Source organism: Anthonomus grandis, chromosome 9 (assembly GCF_022605725.1).
Source record: "Anthonomus grandis grandis chromosome 9, icAntGran1.3, whole genome shotgun sequence".
NCBI lineage: Eukaryota > Metazoa > Arthropoda > Insecta > Coleoptera > Curculionidae > Anthonomus > Anthonomus grandis.
The window spans coordinates 11,452,664-11,471,132 of NC_065554.1; the positions used below are offsets into that span (position 1 = coordinate 11,452,664).

General features: G+C 31.1%; 1 protein-coding gene across 1 annotated transcript in view; it reads left to right on the forward strand.

The window, feature by feature from the left end:
* LOC126740428 (flotillin-2) overlaps positions 1–18,469 on the forward strand; it is a 512,088-nt gene that overhangs the window by 386,378 nt on the left and 107,241 nt on the right. The window contains exon 2 of the mRNA XM_050446453.1: positions 14,600–14,896. Within this exon, the coding sequence (XP_050302410.1) occupies positions 14,600–14,896 (297 nt within the window). The remainder of the gene's footprint in view (positions 1–14,599; positions 14,897–18,469) is intronic.

The window sequence follows — 18,469 nt, forward strand, 5'->3', positions numbered from 1 at the left end:
AATATTTTTTTCTATATAAGTTTCAAGAGGGCTTATTAATTTTTCTATAAAAAATACCCTCTAAGAACGTCATTATGTAATGTCGCAGGATGAATGATACAAAAAAACTACTTATAGTAAAATCTGACAATTATTTGCCTTTTTATTGATGTTTGTTAACTATATCGTACAAGTTGACTTGACAACATTGGCAAAACGATAATTTAGCTATTTAACTCAAGCTATACCAAAACCAAGTACGTTTATAATACTTATTTAAATGCTTAACAAAGTTGTGACGTTTTCATAAAATGAATGGCAGGTATGATTTCTGAAATTGTATACGTCACCAGCAGTAATTTAACTCAATTAAAATGTGGTCTATTGGAATTTGTTAAATCTTGCTTATTAAATTAAATTAAATTAAATTTAATCATAATAATTAATTAAATATGAAATATTTGAGGATAATTTATTTAGCTCCAGCCATTGACTTGGCATTTACCGCTTTCATGAACGTCTGAAAACATCGAGGCTGTGTCATCGGCATTTGAAATGATTTTTCCATTTATATTCAAATTATGTCAAAGATCTTTGAGAGGTCAAGGAATATGGATATCCATTTTTTTGTTCTTACTTAAGCTTTCTATAAATTCAAACTTTGAACTAGGCAAGATCTTATCTCTCTATGTTTTATAAAAAAACTTCGCGTTGTTGTATAATTGGCTTACAATTTTTTATAAGCTGTCTTGAGCCTGACTCATAAACTGGAACAATCTTGGATTCTTTAAAAAATTCTGGATCCCTACCTGTTTTAAAAGTCAAATGTATATTACATATTGTAATTTAAGTACATTTAATCAATTTTCTGTCGATATCATCGATACCAGGAGCATGTGCAATATAAATGCTGTCATTTTTCACAGAGTCAATGTATTTACCAATTCCATGTTCAGTGGTTACTTTTTATTAACACTAATCGCATTAGCAGAATTAATTTTTTTTATATATTTTCTTAATTTTATTTTTCTCATTTTTAATTTTTTTAATTTGAGTTTTATCATTTGAATATTTCTTAAATTTTAAAAGTTTGTTTAAAAACTTCTGTAATCTTTCTATTCTAGTTTCAGTGCTGGAATATGATTTTGTAAAGTTTTTTAAGCGTATCCCTATATTTAATACGATTAACCAAATCATCACTTACAAAACTTTTTAATTTTTTTTATTTTGGTTGAATTAATTTTTTCGTTTAACAGTGGATGAACTTGTTAGTTCCTTTGTTTGAGTCAGGATAGTTAATGATTTCATTAAGACGAGTTTGTCTTTAAACATATTATAATTTAAAATAATTAATGCCAGGATCTAAATTATTGAGTGCATTCAGTTAGAAGCTGATTACCTATTAAAATGGTTTTAATCATCTGATGTCCATTTTTATTTATGTATATGTGTCTTATAGAGTATACACTACATATACAGATTGGCGAATGGATCACTACACATATATATATATAGTAAATTTCTAACAAGCGAGATGTTGCAACGCCGCGTCCGCGACTATACGTTGATGTTCGAGGTTCGAGCTCAATTATTTTAAATTTTATTTTAGTAAGCGTCTGACATCCGTGAGGGCTGTACCTCTTGCGGTCAAATTTTTAAATTACGCGGCATTGGTATAATATTCCTCTAATGCAGGAATTACATGAGTAAAACCCGCATAGATTCATAATTATAATTTTTATGTTGTGCATTGAGTATTTAAAATTAAAGGGTTGTTCCTATTAAAATAAAATATAAACTTTAATAAAAATAGAATGCAAACAAAAAAAAACAGAAAATAAAACTCTAAATAATAAACCTAACAAATGACTTTTTAAATAAAAAGCTCAAAAAGATCTCCTTCTTTAGCTAAATAAAAGGTTAGCCTATCGTGAAAACTGTTTCTTACTTTCAAAAGAGTTTGAGGTAAAATGGAATTGGCTGATTCAACAATTTTGTTTCTCAATTCCTCTAAATTCACTCGCCTACCATTATGATGTTTATAAATAGCATCCTTAAGAAAACCCCACAAATAAAAGTTATCTATTTGGTGACAAATCGGGAGATCTTGGAAGCCATTTCATATTGCCAGATTCACTATTAAGGCGGTTAGGAAAAGTATTTGTTAAAAATTCGTTTACTCCAACCGCATTATGAGCAGGACAGCCATCTTGTTGAAAATAGACTGATCCCAGGTCCATATCAGGAAGCAGTTGACAGCAGGAACAACTTGGTTTCGTACCAACTCAAGGTATTTTTCGGCGTTCAAAGTACCATAAATAAAAAATGTGGTCCAATAATATTTATTAGGTCCCCCAAAATACCAGCCCAAACATTCAACTTTTGAGGGTACTGAGTACGGTACTGAAAACTTCTGTGCTCGTTTCCCTAAGACCAGTAACGAACAATGGAAGGATTGTGTTCGCTATGCATTGGAAAAGACGACTCATCTGAACACAAAATATTTTCTAAGAAATTTTAATTTTCCTTTTCCATTCCTATTCCAATTTGCCTTTTCCATCATGGTTTCACAAAATGCCATTCCTTGCCAGTTATCTTCAGGAAATGCCCCCTGAGTTTTGGAATATTTAAAACATTTCTATCCATATTTTTTCCAAATACTCGTCACAGTTTTATGGTGCATACCCAACATTTCTGCTCGATCGTGTTGAATCCAAAACTAAAGCACTACAAACTATTTCTTCCCGCCGTTCTATCTCCTAGACCCTTTTAATAGGTTTGAGAGCTTTTTTGTAGACTTGAGCTTGACCGATTCTTTGAGCTTTTTAGCACAAAGAATCGGTCTATTTTCAACATTTACTGAGAATAAATTCTTGCATTGTACAGCCGAATTACCTCCATAAAACCATTTAATCAATTCAACTTTTTTGGAAGAAGTATAAGCAGCCTTAAAGATTAATATAAAAAAAAATTAAATTAAAACGAATACTTAACAGTGCAGTATGCAATAAAACAGCAAAATGAATCTGCTGATTGTGCCATGTCAAAAATTGCAAATCTAACGATCGAAATCCGCCACGCCTCTTATCAACCAGAAAGTAAGCGAGAATCGGTGTTGCCATTTATAATGCCTATGTGTCTTCTACTCGCCAACCTGTATATATAAATAGTGTATGTAAATAATAATAATGCTCTGATGAATTATTGTATAATTTACGTTCGTTGTTTTTTAAAAATGAGTCTGTGACCAATGTGACCTTGCTTGTCTAAACTATGCGTATAGGTAATATGTAAAGTCGTCTAATCTCGTTCCTTATTAAGAGACCTTGGCAGTACATGGAACTGTTTTTAATTGAGTATTTCTGAGAATTTCCTATTTTCGCCTTTTGATAAAGGGTCACTCTTGAGCTTATAGCTTATCTTCTTCGTTCACCATTAAATTTTACTTAAACTAGTCCGATTATTGTATTCTAAGTAGTTTAGCTTGGTAAGAGGAGCCTAATTTTATGTTCTCAAATATTACCATTTTTCTTGCAAACTCTCAGTATTTCCTACCTGCCCTATACTCATGTCGTAATATAGTTGCTAAATATATATTGTATCTTACCAACATGAAATTGCTGGTAGATCTGGAATTAAGATATTGTTTCTGTTCTCCTGGAAGTAAATGAGTTTTTGGAAACCTTTTTTACCTTTCTACTGTGCAGTGATTTTTGGTCCATTCAACTACCCATTTTTGTATAACCAGATTGAGGCTGCAAAGTAAAAGATAAGTATCTGCTTCCTATTTGTAGTCTGCGACAAATTTTATAATCAGATTAATGCAGTATTTGGTAGATCAATTCCAATTAAATTTATTGAAATAAATTAAGTTGAGTTTAAGAGATGCAAGGATTTCAAATTATTGGAGCAAATATTAAACACCAAATTAAGGTTACATTTTTGGAAGACCCGTGTACAGCCGAGAACCGGATTAATTTAGACTGATTGCATAAATGATTATTTATGTCAGTACTTGCATAACAGATATAACGTTGATATTATAGTTTATCTTGATTTCCGCAAGGCTTTTAATCTTTGTTCTTCTTTTCATCATTCGTTTTTCTAAGAACTTAAAAGCTTTAACAAAATCTTATTAACGAGAGGCCCTAAACAATTTGTGGAATATGATTGTGAATTCCTACAGGACCAGATTAATGATGAGCGTGTTGAGCATAAATTTATGCTCGTGTACGCGGATTGGATTATCACTTGCATTTGAACATATTTATTATAATATCTTTAGAAAAAAAGGAGACAACACTTACAATTAAGTTTTTATATGATCTGATTACCAAATTAGATTACACTAGTCTTTCGGGTGAACTTTCTAGTACCAAAAATAAACTCTAGACATTGTAGGTGATTTTAATATTGTTTTTTTTTAATATCCTTAATTTTTTATATTTGGTAGATAAGGTCGGAAATAAATGCATCTTTTCAGTAACACTCCCATTTTTCAAAATGTGTAACTGTAAGTTTTTTTTAACATTCATAAAAGTCAGTTTCTGACGTCAAATTTACCATCTTCTGTTCCCTAATGAATTTCTTTATCTGGTGAAAATGGCACCTTCTTCTTTTTCTAACTTCTGAAGCCCATCTACCTTTAGGAAATGTATGGATTATGTATGAATGATCTGAAGTACCTTGTTAACATAGGTAAATAGAGACTTTCTATCATACGTGCAAGTTAAGTGGTCTAATGGCCACCTCAAAACCGTGATTTGTACCCTTCCAATGAGTTATTTTCTACTCTATTACAATTTAATATATGATAGTCATGGCTTAAAAGATGTACCAAGAAGTGAACGTTGCGCAAGCAAAGCAACAAAATATTGACTTGAGTTATTATTAATTAGGAGATTTACTTAATTTAATAAATTGTGTAAATATTCTAGACTAGGTGGTAAACAAATTAGAGTCAGGCTTCAAATCAATACCATTTAATTTCATTTGCAGAAATTAGTAGTATACGCACATGATATGAGCGTAAATACCGAATTAATATTAAAAAGTGGAAGAAATTCTCGACCCAGCCTCTACTATTTGAAATTTTTTAAGCCCTATTTTTGACAGGCTACATTTTCATGAGAATTGAGACCCTTTTGCAAATTGATCCAGAATCACCACAGAAAGTTTTAGGTAATGTTCAATTTAAACCAGAGTAAATAATTTAAGCATCTAAGAGAGATTTAGTTTTTTTAGTAGTCACATTCACCTGCTCCATTGACATTTTTTTTTAATTCTTTCTGATTTTTTAAAAAGCTGATTTTTTAAGGCCATCTTTTTTAGGGAAAAATAGGGAAAAATAAAAAATAGTACATTTATCAAGATTAAATAGGATTTTACTTAACTATCCACTATCTACATGATAGTTGCTGTACTTTGGCGCTAGTTTTAAAAGCCTAAATATAATTGTTGCTACATTTATTGCTATTGAATCTTTTTAAAAACGTGAAAATCTCAAAACAGTTACAAACGTTAGACCAATTGATCGTAAACATAATTCATAGAAATATTAAATATAATACTAAAAACTACATTTCCGTAGAAACAGAGCAAAGATTTATACTTGCATGTATAAAAATTATTTCTCATAACTTTTTGATGGCTACTTCTTGTCCCGCCCTGGTAAAATCCATGCAATGTTGCTAATCAAAAGAACAATATACAGCAAGTAAAAGACTTTCTCCTGTTCTTGTTTTTTTTTTGTTCTTAAAGCGAATATTATTTAATGCTTTTGACAAGCTGGTCGGAGTAAATTATAAAATAGTTTTGGGTGCAATAAACTGTGATTTTCATTGTTATTCTTCACAACATATTTTTTAAATTACTGTTATAGGAAATGCAAGTTTAACTTCTAAAATAAATACAGTTGTTTTTTGTTGTAGTTCTACGTGATCTTCTTCAGGTGCCTTATGCGACGTCGTGTGAAAGTATTACCAGAATACCGTTTTAACTGAAATAAATAGACTGGAAACTAGTACTTTTAGTGGTATGCTTCTAGAACTAACTACTGAAATGGAAATTCAAGATATTTTTGTGCCAAGTAGAATACCCATATCTGATATTATTTATGATTGTTTTTGCTTGTGGAATTTATTAACTTTCGCGTACTACAGGCAACTGTATTAAGTCTACCCCTCCCCATTTATGAAAATGATAAACTTTAACAAGTCTTAAACTAAACGAAAGCTAGTTATTGTAGACTACACTATTTCATTTTCTAAACCAAAATATTGACAAACTTTAAAAAATCACTATAGAATTTTGAAATACACACATGTTTTAAGGTAGACTTTTTTGGCTACTTAATTTATGTTTTACAGCATCACTGTTAGATGCCGCCAGGGCACACAAATCGAAATCTCTTTGTTTAAACCTTTTCAGGTCCACGGCGCCATAGGTACTCATTCCGAAAGAGGTACCGGAATGCATAGTTTTGAACTGATTGTGGAATGAAGCTATTCCTTTATAAAAACCATATCCAAATGCATATATTTCGTAAAAGTAAAATCTGTATTGTTGTGACGAATTCATAATGAGTTACTTATTATATTGGGTATTACGTCACTTATAGCAAAAATCAATTTAGACATTTTTATCTCACACGCTCAACAATTGAAAAGAAGAAGAAAATAGACTTATTCACGTATTTAAAAAAAATATGAACTTAAATCTGTAACGATACCGTTCGATATACTTAATTTAATTTAAGTTCAATAAGTTTTAAATACAATAATTTACTTGAGGTATAATAGATTTTTTATATACCTAGGAGCTGAGGTTCAATCTATTACTCTCTGAGCTCGTTTCTTCTTTTCAATATCCTACCTAACTTTCTTATGAATATTACAATTAAAAAACGATGAAAAACAAGAAGAAGACCTACTTTTTTAAAAAATACCTAATTTGAACCAACGTTTCGGTAGTTATATCTACTACCGTTATCAAGGTAATTAAAGTAAAATTAAATTAAATTAAAAATAAAATATACTTATCTTTCAAATCTTCAGCAATGTAGTCTCATCAAAATTTCTTCCTAATTCGAAAATACTTTATATACTTTTTTATATGATTTGACGGTTTATTAATAGTTTGACAAACTACTTTGAAAGATAACAAAAATTTCAAAGGTTACTTTTTTAAAATTAAAGGGGTGTGATCTTAATATAAATTAATTATAGAAAATACATGAATATCAAATATTTTAAATCATTAATTAATTTTGAGAATACCCTGATCTACTTCTCTCTTTAGCAAAGGAATCCATGTATTATGAAAATCAACCGAACAAGTAGCTAAGCATTTATCTTCATTTAACATTATAAATGCACTTTCCTTTAGATTACGTAATTTTGAAATTGGTTCCTTTGCTAAAATTGAGGAAGCATTCCAGTCTATTCTGTGGTTATTGTCGAATGCATGTTGTGTAATTTTTGATTTTTGAAAATCATTGTTTTTTATGTAAGATTTATGTTCATTAATTCTTTTTGGTAATGGTCTACAGGTTTCACCTATGTAAAATTTACCACAAATACAAGGAATTTTATAGATTACATTTTTATTAAATTCATTTTCATTGAAAGGTTTAGTTTTTGTTAATAAGTATCGTAATGTGTTTTGTGATTTAAAAATAGTTCTAATAGTAAATTTTTTAGCAATTCTTTTTATCTTATCAGAAAAACCTGGAATAAATGGTAAAATAAGATTTGTCGTAAAAAATGGTTGATTCTATTTTATACGTGGATTATCAAACTCTGCTTTAAAGAGTTTATTTATGATTGAAATTTTTCTAAAAATTCTTTGGGATAATTATTTTGAATTAAGATATTTTTAATAAAATCTTTTTCAGTTGTTAATTCTAAAGAGTTTAGATTTTGTTTAATTTTAATTGGTTTTTCAATTTCTATCTTTGCCCTAATTCTAAATTCATCTTGTTGATCCCTTCGTAAGTCTTTCGTTGCGTTTTCTATAGCTGAAATGATTTTTAATTTTGGCAGAATTCTTGGAGTAATTGAGACCTTTAGAAAGAACAAGTTTTTCTGTATCAGATAAAACTCTATCTGACAAATTAATAACAGTTTTATTTATAAAATCATTATTATTTGTGTTTAAAAGTTCTTGATTTATATTTTCATTATAAAGTAGATTTATTTTATTTATGTGAATTTGTTTTTGTTTTTGAAAATTATTTAAATAACTATTATTTATACAGAAACATATATGATTGAAATCATTTTGATTAACTAAATTAAATAAGTTATTTTTTAATTTTTGTATTTCATTATTTAAATTAATTTTATTATATCTATGAAATTGAATTCTTTCTCTTAATAACGCTTTACTTGCTCTGTCTAAGATTTTATGTGTTTTATTATTTTTGTATGATGTGTGTAATCTTAAGCATTTTGGTATTAAATTATTAATTTTGCATTTATATAAAAATGTTATACTATTTTCACTGTGAGATAGTTTAATATACATTTTTTCTAAACGTCTAAAAATATCTAAACACTTAAGCCCATACCTTTGATTTAAGTAAAATCTGTATTGTTGTGACGAATTCATAATGAGTTACTTATTATATTGGGTATTACGTCACTTATAGCAAAAATCAATTTAGAAATTTTTATCTCACACGCTCAACAATTGAAAAGAAGAAGAAAATAGACTTATTCACGTATTTAAAAGAAATGTGAACTTAAATCTGTAACGATACCGTTCGATATACTTAATTTAATTTAAGTTCAATAACTTTGAAATTTTTGTTATCTTTCAAAATAGTTTGTCAAACTATTAATAAACCGTCAAATCATATAAAAAAGTATATAAAGTATTTTCGAATTAGGAAGAAATTTTGATGAGACTACATTGCTGAAGATTTGAAAGATAAGTATATTTTATTTTTAATTTAATTTAATTTTACTTTAATTACCTTGATAACGGTAGTAGATATAACTACCGAAACGTTGGTTCAAATTAGGTATTTTTAAAAAAAATAGGTCTTCTTGTTGTTTTTTATCGTTTTTTAATTGTAATATTCATAACAAAGTTAGGTAGGATATTGAAAAGAAGAAACGAGCTCAGAGATTAATAGATTGAACCTCAGCTCCTAGGTATATAAAAAATCTATTATACCTCAAGTAAATTATTGTATTTAAAACTTATTGAACTTAAATTAAATTAAGTATATCGAACGGTATCGTTACAGATTTAAGTTCATATTTCTTTTAAATACGTGAATAAGTCTATTTTCTTCTTCTTTTCAATTGTTGAGCGTGTGAGATAAAAATTTCTAAATTGATTTTTGCTATATGTGACGTAATACCCAATATAATAAGTAACTCATTTCGTAATAGTCGCAAAAAAATTAATATTATCGCACTGAAGCTATTATTAGACGAAGCATCTTGTTACTTGCACACCAGTACTTCGATATAATATATCCTCAAAAACTAGACACTATATGGAATCATCAAAAGATATACCAATGTTCTACTTTATACTGTCAAATGAAAAGTCTTAAATTTTTCTGTTCTTGCTGAAAAAGGGCTAATATAGGCCGAAAAGTTAGAAATAAAGAGAAAAATATTTAAACGGCTAAGATTTTACTTGACCCCACATCCAACTTAATCCTTAAAACTTAAAACAATTATGAGAAAATTTAGACAGACGAGCCGCAACTGATTAGATATTGAAAAGGTCAGCTATGTGCCATTTTCACGATTTTTTTCCAAAATATTACAAATGCCGAAACGAATATTTGAATTTTTGTGGGTTCCATCTAACGAAATTGACAATTTGGTTAGATGGAACCCACATGCTCATACAGTAGTTCAAAGGCTAAAAGGATTTCTTCTTTAAAATCTATTTATCTTCTTGATTCTTGGTTTGCCGACCGATCTTAATAATCTTAGTATTTAAGATCTGAATATCGATCTTAAATTACAATTGATGCGTTCATTTGCCATTGTCTCTGTAGGTATGCTTCTAGGTCACGATATTTTTAAAATTTTTTGGGCATGATTCCGTAGTAGGTTACTAGGGTAGGGTTTGGGATAGCCACCTCGATAGGGTGTGTAGTTTTTTTCATATTGTTTGTCTACTTAAAACAATCCTAAACAGAAATCTAATTTGATCGTTATGAATAAGCTATAGCAAATATGAGCTGAAAGCTGTTGCTATATATATATTTGATAGTTTCGATACGTGAAGAGAATTCTTCTATGGTTTATGGTGTCAACCTTCTATTGGCCATAGTTTATACCATAATTCATTTGGTTATCTAAACAGACAGATACTGCATACAAATTATATAAAAATTCTAGTGATATGTATATATACCACAACAAATGTAGGTTCTTACGTTTAAAAACAAAAGGAGTTTAAATATTCTTATTATCTTAAAGATATGATTTCCGAATAATACCATGCTACCAGTAGTTAGACCAACTAGTTTAGAGGTTTTCGTAACATTTCTAAATTTTAACATAATAGTCATTGAAGAAGAGATAGTGCGTTAATATAAGCGAGACGTTTTGATGCTTTGAGATATCCAGTTTTAAATTCTGAGGTTCAATTTTCTGTCCCTAACACGATACTCTTTCTCTCTGTAGCTCTTATAACCCAGGGTGTGTCTTGGCCGAGTCAACAATTTTCCTTCACTCAACTCCGTCCATCATTAGCTTTTCAGCTTTCGCGATATTTAGAGTTCAAAAAATCTATGTTGTCCCTCCACCGTAGTCGTGGTCTTCCTAATGGTTTTCTACCGATCGTAGCCTGCTCATACTAATGTATTAACATTGATGAAGGAAAACGTGCCCTGGCCATCTCAGTCTTTCGACTTTAGTTGTTTTTATTATATCCCGTTCATATAGTTCTTCTATTTTCCAGGTTTTTCTATTACGGTATTGTTGCGTAGTTTCATCCCGTGTTTCTCTCTGCATTTTTTAGTCTGTTCTGTTTCTTTTCAGTCATGGTTCAGGCGTAATTATAATCGGTCGTATAGTGAAGTGGTATAGTCTTATTTTAGTCGTCCAAGATATATTTTTGGATTTTATTATTTCCTGTGATGCAAAACAGCTGCGATTGGCACTTTGTATTTCAATGTTAATTTCTGAAATTTATTTTTTTTTTATAGAGGCACCCAGATATTGAAATTTAGGGACTCTTTTGAAGTTGTATTGGTCCATCTTATCCTATCCGGCCCCTACGCTCAGTTTTTCATGTGGTCACGTACTTGGTTTTACTCTGATTTATTTGTAGCTCTATATTTTCTCCTGCAGGTTACCTGGTTTAGGTCATTATTTATAGTAAAAAGGTTGAAAGCTTCCCTCCGATCCGTACTGCACTTGGAAACCTTCCATGCTGATATTCATTAACCTGAAAGTTTATTCGGGGTTCCTAGTTCTACCATAGCATTCCGCAGCTCCGTCCTCAGGTCGTTGTCATATGCTTGTTTAAAAGCGATAAGGAGTTGATGTAGAATTTGATCGTCGTATTCCTAGAATTTTGCTATTAAATGACGGATTATAAAGATCTGATCGCTTTTTTTGAACATACATTGGTAGTCACCTAGCTGATGCTGAAGAAGGGCTATATCTAGCAAGTTAGTCTTTTGAGTAGTACTAGCGACCAAACCTTACATGCAGTGTTTATTAATGATATTCCTCGATAGTTGGAGGATTACAAGTGTCACTCTTTTTTTGTGTAGGCGCACGATGACACATTCTCATTTACTCGCTATTTTCTCTTCCTTCAAAACCTGGACTACGAGAGTTAGGCAGTTTGAGAAAAGCTTCTTCACCATATTTGAGACGCTCTGCTGATTTTGTGTCACTACCCAATGCTTTGATATTCTTCAACCTGCTGATCGCCTTCGTTACCTCTTTAAGAGTTGGCTCTTCGACCAGTGGATCTGCGATATAGTAGGTGACCTTATCTCTCTTTTGGTCCTGCTGTACATTTAGTAATTAGTCAAAGTAACTTTCCACACCTCCATCACCTCGCTATTATTTGCTATTATACCAGTTTCTTACCGTTATCTATTTTAAGAAATATGTCAGTTCTCGATCTGAAGTCTCCTTTAATGCTTCTGGCTTCTTGAAAAAATTTCATAATTTGGTTATTTGTTCGACTTGCTTCTACATATTCTAACATTTTTTGTGCGTTTTTCTCTAAATTTTCTCCGTGCTGTTGTTCTTGTTTGTAATTTTCCCTATTATGTTGTTTGGGTTTTGCAGCATCTCAGGTCAGGCCATATTTTCTGTTTTCTTGCCCACTCCTTGTTGAACTACTTCCTTTTAGCCCTTTTCTTTCCTATTATCGTTTGTTAAACCACTTCCTTTTAGCCCTTTTTTTCCTATTATCATTTGCGTATTTGCAATTACTGATCTAAGGTTCTCCCATGTTTTCTCAACATTCTCTTCCTGTCTGGATGTTGACTCAAGGTGTGCTGTTAAACTCCTCTGGTATTCTCGTTTCTTGCTTTCATCTTTAAATGTTCCAGTATTCCATGTAGGGGTCTGGACTGTTTTCCTATACTTTTGGCTAGATATTCTTGCTCGTACTTTAGCTCTAACCAAAAAATTGTCACTATCTGCATTCACACCTCTGAGGCTTCTTACATTGATTATATTGCTGCCGTATCTTGCAATGATTGGGACATGGTCAATTTGTTTCTTTGTTAATCCATCGTTTGATACCCAAGAATGTTTTTGTGTTTAAAAATTGTTGATTTGATCATTACGTTGTTTCTATGCTACCATGTCTACTAGTCGGATTCCGTTAACGTTGCAGTACTCATGTAGGCTATGTTTGCCAATTACTGGTGCAAAGGCCTCCTCTTTTTTTACTTTAGCGTTGAAGTATCATTATCATGCCTTGTTTGGGTATTCGGTATAAAGTTCTTTCCAATTCATCACGGCAGGCTTCCTTACTTATGTCATCTTTTTCTTCAGTTGGGGCATGTATCATCTGTTAGTTATACCACTTGCTTGCAAATCTTACTTGACAAATCGGCTCTTTAACAGGTTTAGACTCGACAACAGATCCTATAAATTCTTCTTGTACGATAAAACCAGTTCCAAATTTGTGGTGTTGGTTCCGAATTCCGCTATAAAATAAAGTACAACAGATTTTCTGAGCTTTTGGTGTCATGTGTTGCCGTGATATCCATAATGATTTTCTTTAGCTGTTCTATTGTTTTTACGCTGCTCCTAGGCTGCACCAGCTTAGTACATTCAGGATTCCAATACTCATATCATTTTTACATAGCCATGATCGTCGTCTTTCGTCCGTCCTTGTCCGAGGAAAATCGATCATATGTTAGGATCACTGTTAGGAAAACCATTGGTTTTCATAACTGTGTCTTTTTTACAAGATAGGGATGTTATGCCTATGGTTAACCCTTTTTCTTTATCCGGGCTTGGGATCGGCAAGAATGGCCTTTACTCAATTCATCTAAAGAATCACCCTAAGGCGCAGTAAACACGCTACGCTACCTCCTAAAAATAAATCAAGGAACGCTACAATCTAAATAATTTTACAGTGTTAAACAATATATCTAAAAAAACAATTTGAATCGGTTCAGAGTTGTGCAGATATTTTGCCAGAAAAACTTATAGGGATAATAGGGCTACGTGATCTTCTTTGAATAAATCCATGCTGTTCTACTGAAATAAAATTTCAATTTGGCAAAAAGTTTGCTGGAATATGCAGGACTCGAACAGTTCTGAAGGTTGCATGGAATATAAATATGGCGGTCATTGCAAGTGATAATTAAACGCTTTTTAACATGAAATTTTAGGATTCCTTGAAGAAAAACTTTAACTATAACTACATAATAAAAGATCCCTACCAATATCTTTTCATCAGAAATTTTCAAATTTTTGATAACATGCCTGGCATTAGGCAAACTTCTGTACTACTGCATACATTTTATCAATCTTAGAATATTATTGTCAGGTGTGGTCAGTATACTGTCAAAATCATATTCAAGAGCTTGAAAGTATTCAACGAAAATTTCTTTGATCTAAATGCCGACAAGTATACCCAGAGATAGGCTTCTGCATTTAATCAGTTGGTTCATAGATATAAAATTTTTTTAAGAAAGTAAAAGATTAGAAAATTCCTAATTACTATATACTAATGTATATAATAATTCAAAAGTCAATAGACTACTTTTTCAACTTTTACTCACCAAAGATTTTGTGCCTTGTAAACTTATATGCTGCTCGTCTATCCACTCGAAACCCTCTTGTAAGTTTTAATGTTGCATGACCAAGACACAAGCGTTTTAAAAATGTTGTGCATCGACAGATTTTTCTCCTTTTTGAAAAGCATGTACAATGATTCAGATTCAGTGTGATATATTTAAGTGTTATCAGGCCAAGAGTTTATTTAATTTAGATTCTTTCAGTTTGTTTTTTAAGGTCTTCTTTTTTTCCTTTTTAATTTTGTCCTTCTAGTATTGTGTTGTTGTTCTTTTCACTCGATAGTCGGATTTATTCTATAGGTGATTTAAATAAACAGATAATCTTTAAAAATGTTCTTGTTCTAATTAATGTGTTCTATACAGGAGGATGTTGTGGATCCACAAAACGTGTAACCACCGTCGGAGGATGGTCGTGGGCATGGTGGTTGGTCACAGACGTCCAAAGACTTTCCTTGGAAGTTATGACTTTGAATCCGCAGTGCGAAAGTGTAGAGACAGCCCAAGGTGTGCCTCTCAGTGTCACCGGAGTGGCTCAGTGCAAGATCATGAAAGCCGACGAACTGCTACACACTGCCAGCGAACAGTTTTTGGGAAAAACTGTCAAGGAAATCAAAAGTACTATTTTGCAGACGCTCGAGGGTCATTTACGAGCTATTTTAGGTAAGTTAAATTAGAGATTTAGTATTAGAAATTGTTGTTGATTAAAAAGCGATTAAAAAGTTGGTAAGTAAAGTGCAAAGACTATGATCAATTAAAAATGAGTTTGAAAGAGAATTTATAATTGACCTATAGGTGAGCCAGGAATAGGCTTTCACCATGACAACATGACGTTATTAGTGATTCGACAACAAAAAACGCAGTTCTTTCAATTCCTTCATTCAAGTCAATTAGGTGAAAAAACAATAATAGGTAAAAAAAGACATTTTACGGTTAATGCCGCTTTTTGCTCACTCCAAGAAAACTCGAAAATCACCTCTGAAAGTTTGATGTTGATTTTTACAGGAACTATGATGTAGTGGTGTTGTGTGAGAATGCCTGCTAGAAATACTTACTCAATCCAATATAGATTAATAGAACCATATAGACTGAGATAGAATTTATTAATTTAATATTTTGGAAACGAATTTAAAAAATTAAGAGACAAAGTGGTTCGTGGGAGAGTTTATGCTGGGAAGAGAATCCAAAATGGATTATCTTCATTTTATGTATTAGTAAAATAGAATCTTTGTACCGATGCCATTACCAATAGTGTCTGTAGACAGAAATCTCATACTTAGTCTGGATCTTTAGATCCCATAGGCACAAAAAAGTATTTTTGCCAGTGGCCACCCAAACCTGAAAGAAAAAAAACCTAAGTTGTTAAACCAATTCATAATTATAAGCTTAGCGATGTAATTAGTTTAGATTTTTTTTTAAATTGACTTAAAAGCTTTAGTTTAAGAAAATACAGCTATGCCGATATCTAGAAACCCAGTTTTCTGTTGCACTTGTATCTGGTATCATATAAAAAAAAATATAAAAATTACCTTATATTTACCGTTCTGTCAATTCAGATCAACAGTCTGTTTAAATTCGCGATTTCAAGCCCATATTAATTTTTTTCCAGACATTTTTTGTGTTTTTTTTAATAAAATAAAAATAGATTTTGTGTGTTTTTTTTACGAAAAAAGGATAACTCATTTGATTTAGAATCAGCATCATATTTACAGGGTGTCCCAAATTCGAGACTTACCATTGAGATCTCGTAAACTAGAAGAGATACGAGGTCGGTTAAATAAAGGCAAAGTTGCGCAATTTGGTGCTCATTAAAACGCTCTTTTGAAATTTCAAAAATTACGAAAACTTCCGAAGCTAGTTGGAAAAAACCGAATATTCGTGATTTCATTTTTATTTTTTTACGACTCTATTAATAATTTTATATTAATATCCATTAATATAAAATTTATAAATAAATGCAATACATCATTGGTTTAGGAACATAAGGGGCTTTTAAAATCCGTAATAAAAAATCCAGGGCTGTATTTAAAAAAACAAACTTGATGATGACAGCTCAAATACAAAACATCGGTTTGAAAATCTCACCTTACCAATTTGTAAAATAGAGAAAGTAGCAATGAGAATGAGTAATTTATTTTGTTATATCTATTCAAACAGAGTCGTAAAAAAATATAAATGAAATCGCGAATATTTGGTTTTTTCCAAATATCTTCGATAGTATTAGGAATTTTTAAATTCCAAAAGGGTGTTTTAATGAGCACCAAATTGTGCAACTTTGCCTCAATTTAACCGACCTTGTATCTCTTCTAGTTTATGAGATCCCAATAGTGAGGCTCGAATTTGGGGCACCCTGTATATAAGAATTTATATTATTTTATTTTGAACTTTTTTAACAAATAAGAGATTTAGATTTGAGTTAAGCTACTTATTATGGATGGTCATAAAACAATTTATATCTCTTGGCAAACATAAAGACATTTTGCATTTTATGCAAGAGACTCGTCTGTCCAATTTGATGCATTTTCTGTATCTTTGTTGTAGGTCTATGTGTTCTGATCAGTAGGAAAATCCATCATCTCTTCTATGCAAAAGCCACGCATTAACAATCATTCTTAAATAATAACGTCTAATACCAATTTTCATTCGGTACAACGAACATATCATTCAAATCAACTTTTTTTTCAATGAAAACCATCTCTTTATATTTTGTAAAGGCTGAAGTCTAAGTCCTGTAGAAGAAGAAACACACACTGCTTTATTGGCAAACCATTTGACGGCAAAGATATTCTCACTCTCGTCAGTATAAAAATCAAATGAGCCACGACCCTTTTTTTCAATTCTGAATCACCTTTCAATTGACATCCAAGCAGTCTTGCAATTCTTGCAGTTTCAGAAGCAAGTATTTCCAACTTCTTTAGTTCACGCAGCAATTTATAGGATGTGAACCAATTATATCTAAAAACTTTATAATTTAAGTTTTTACGTAACGTTTCCACAAGTCTAATATATTTCTTGACATAATATTTCAGCAATAGGAGAATATCGAGTTTTTTGAACCCAATATATACGGTAACTGAGCATCTGTTTTTTCCTGAAAATTAAGAGATTTTGTGCATGTACTTTTATGTCGAATACAAATTTGTTTGATCAGTAATATAATGGATTAAACTGTCATCAGAAAACAATTTAAAATATGAAAGAGGGGTTAAATTATTATCCTTGTTATTCGTGAATAATATATTGGATTTATGAAATAAAGGTCTTGTTTTATCCATTTTGGAGAAGTAGATGAAGAATTTTGGTTTTGAAACATAATAAGGGGTAAATCGTTTTCAGAGTCAAACTCTTCTTACACTTCGCTATTGCGATTCGCCTTCATCAGAATTTTTGTTGTGCTCTACCTCTAGATTTGAATTAGATAAAACCGAGTAGGTTTTGCAGAATGCGGATCATATTCCTGCTGCAAGCGAATTCGCGCTCGTTCATGAAAATTGCCTTCTTCGATGTAGCTTACACCTTCAATAACTGGCTTCTCTGGCTGATCCCCTTCCAATAACAATAGAAGGTTTTTCTCTTCTTGTTCACATAATCTTACGGTTGGTTTCTGACGTTCAAAATTTAATAAAAATGCATATACTAAATAATATTATTTAATTTACTCTAACATTTCAGTTAGTAAATGCCCATTGACGCCAAACGAAATCAATAATATACTTACGTTATGCCCACTGATGCCATTTGGAATCACAACTTTTTAAGTACAAATTGTCACCAATTTGTTATTTACATTTATTAGGAACCCACAAAACAAAACCTTAATTTTGTTCCCAGAAAAACAACGGTTTTACACTCAGCACTGTAAACATCATAGACATATAAATAATCCTTATTTATATGTCTATGGTAAACATGGAAATCTGACCTAAAAATCCAAATGTCACTCCATATTTCACGCATGCTGGCGTGCGTATCGCCATCTGTAATGTATTGCCGATGATTTCATGTTTTATTTTGCAGAGTTCTGCTGTAAAAATATTCCCCAATTGGAATCACTAATCTGGAAAGCGTTAAGATATATTTATTAGTAAGTAAAGTTGCTAATATGCTAGACATAATTAAGGTTGTAAAAAAAACCTTTTCATTCATTATACTTGCACTTCATTATACTTACAAAAAAAATCTATAACTAATTATTAAAAACTTACCCTTTTTCGGTTTGTATATGGGTTCTGACTT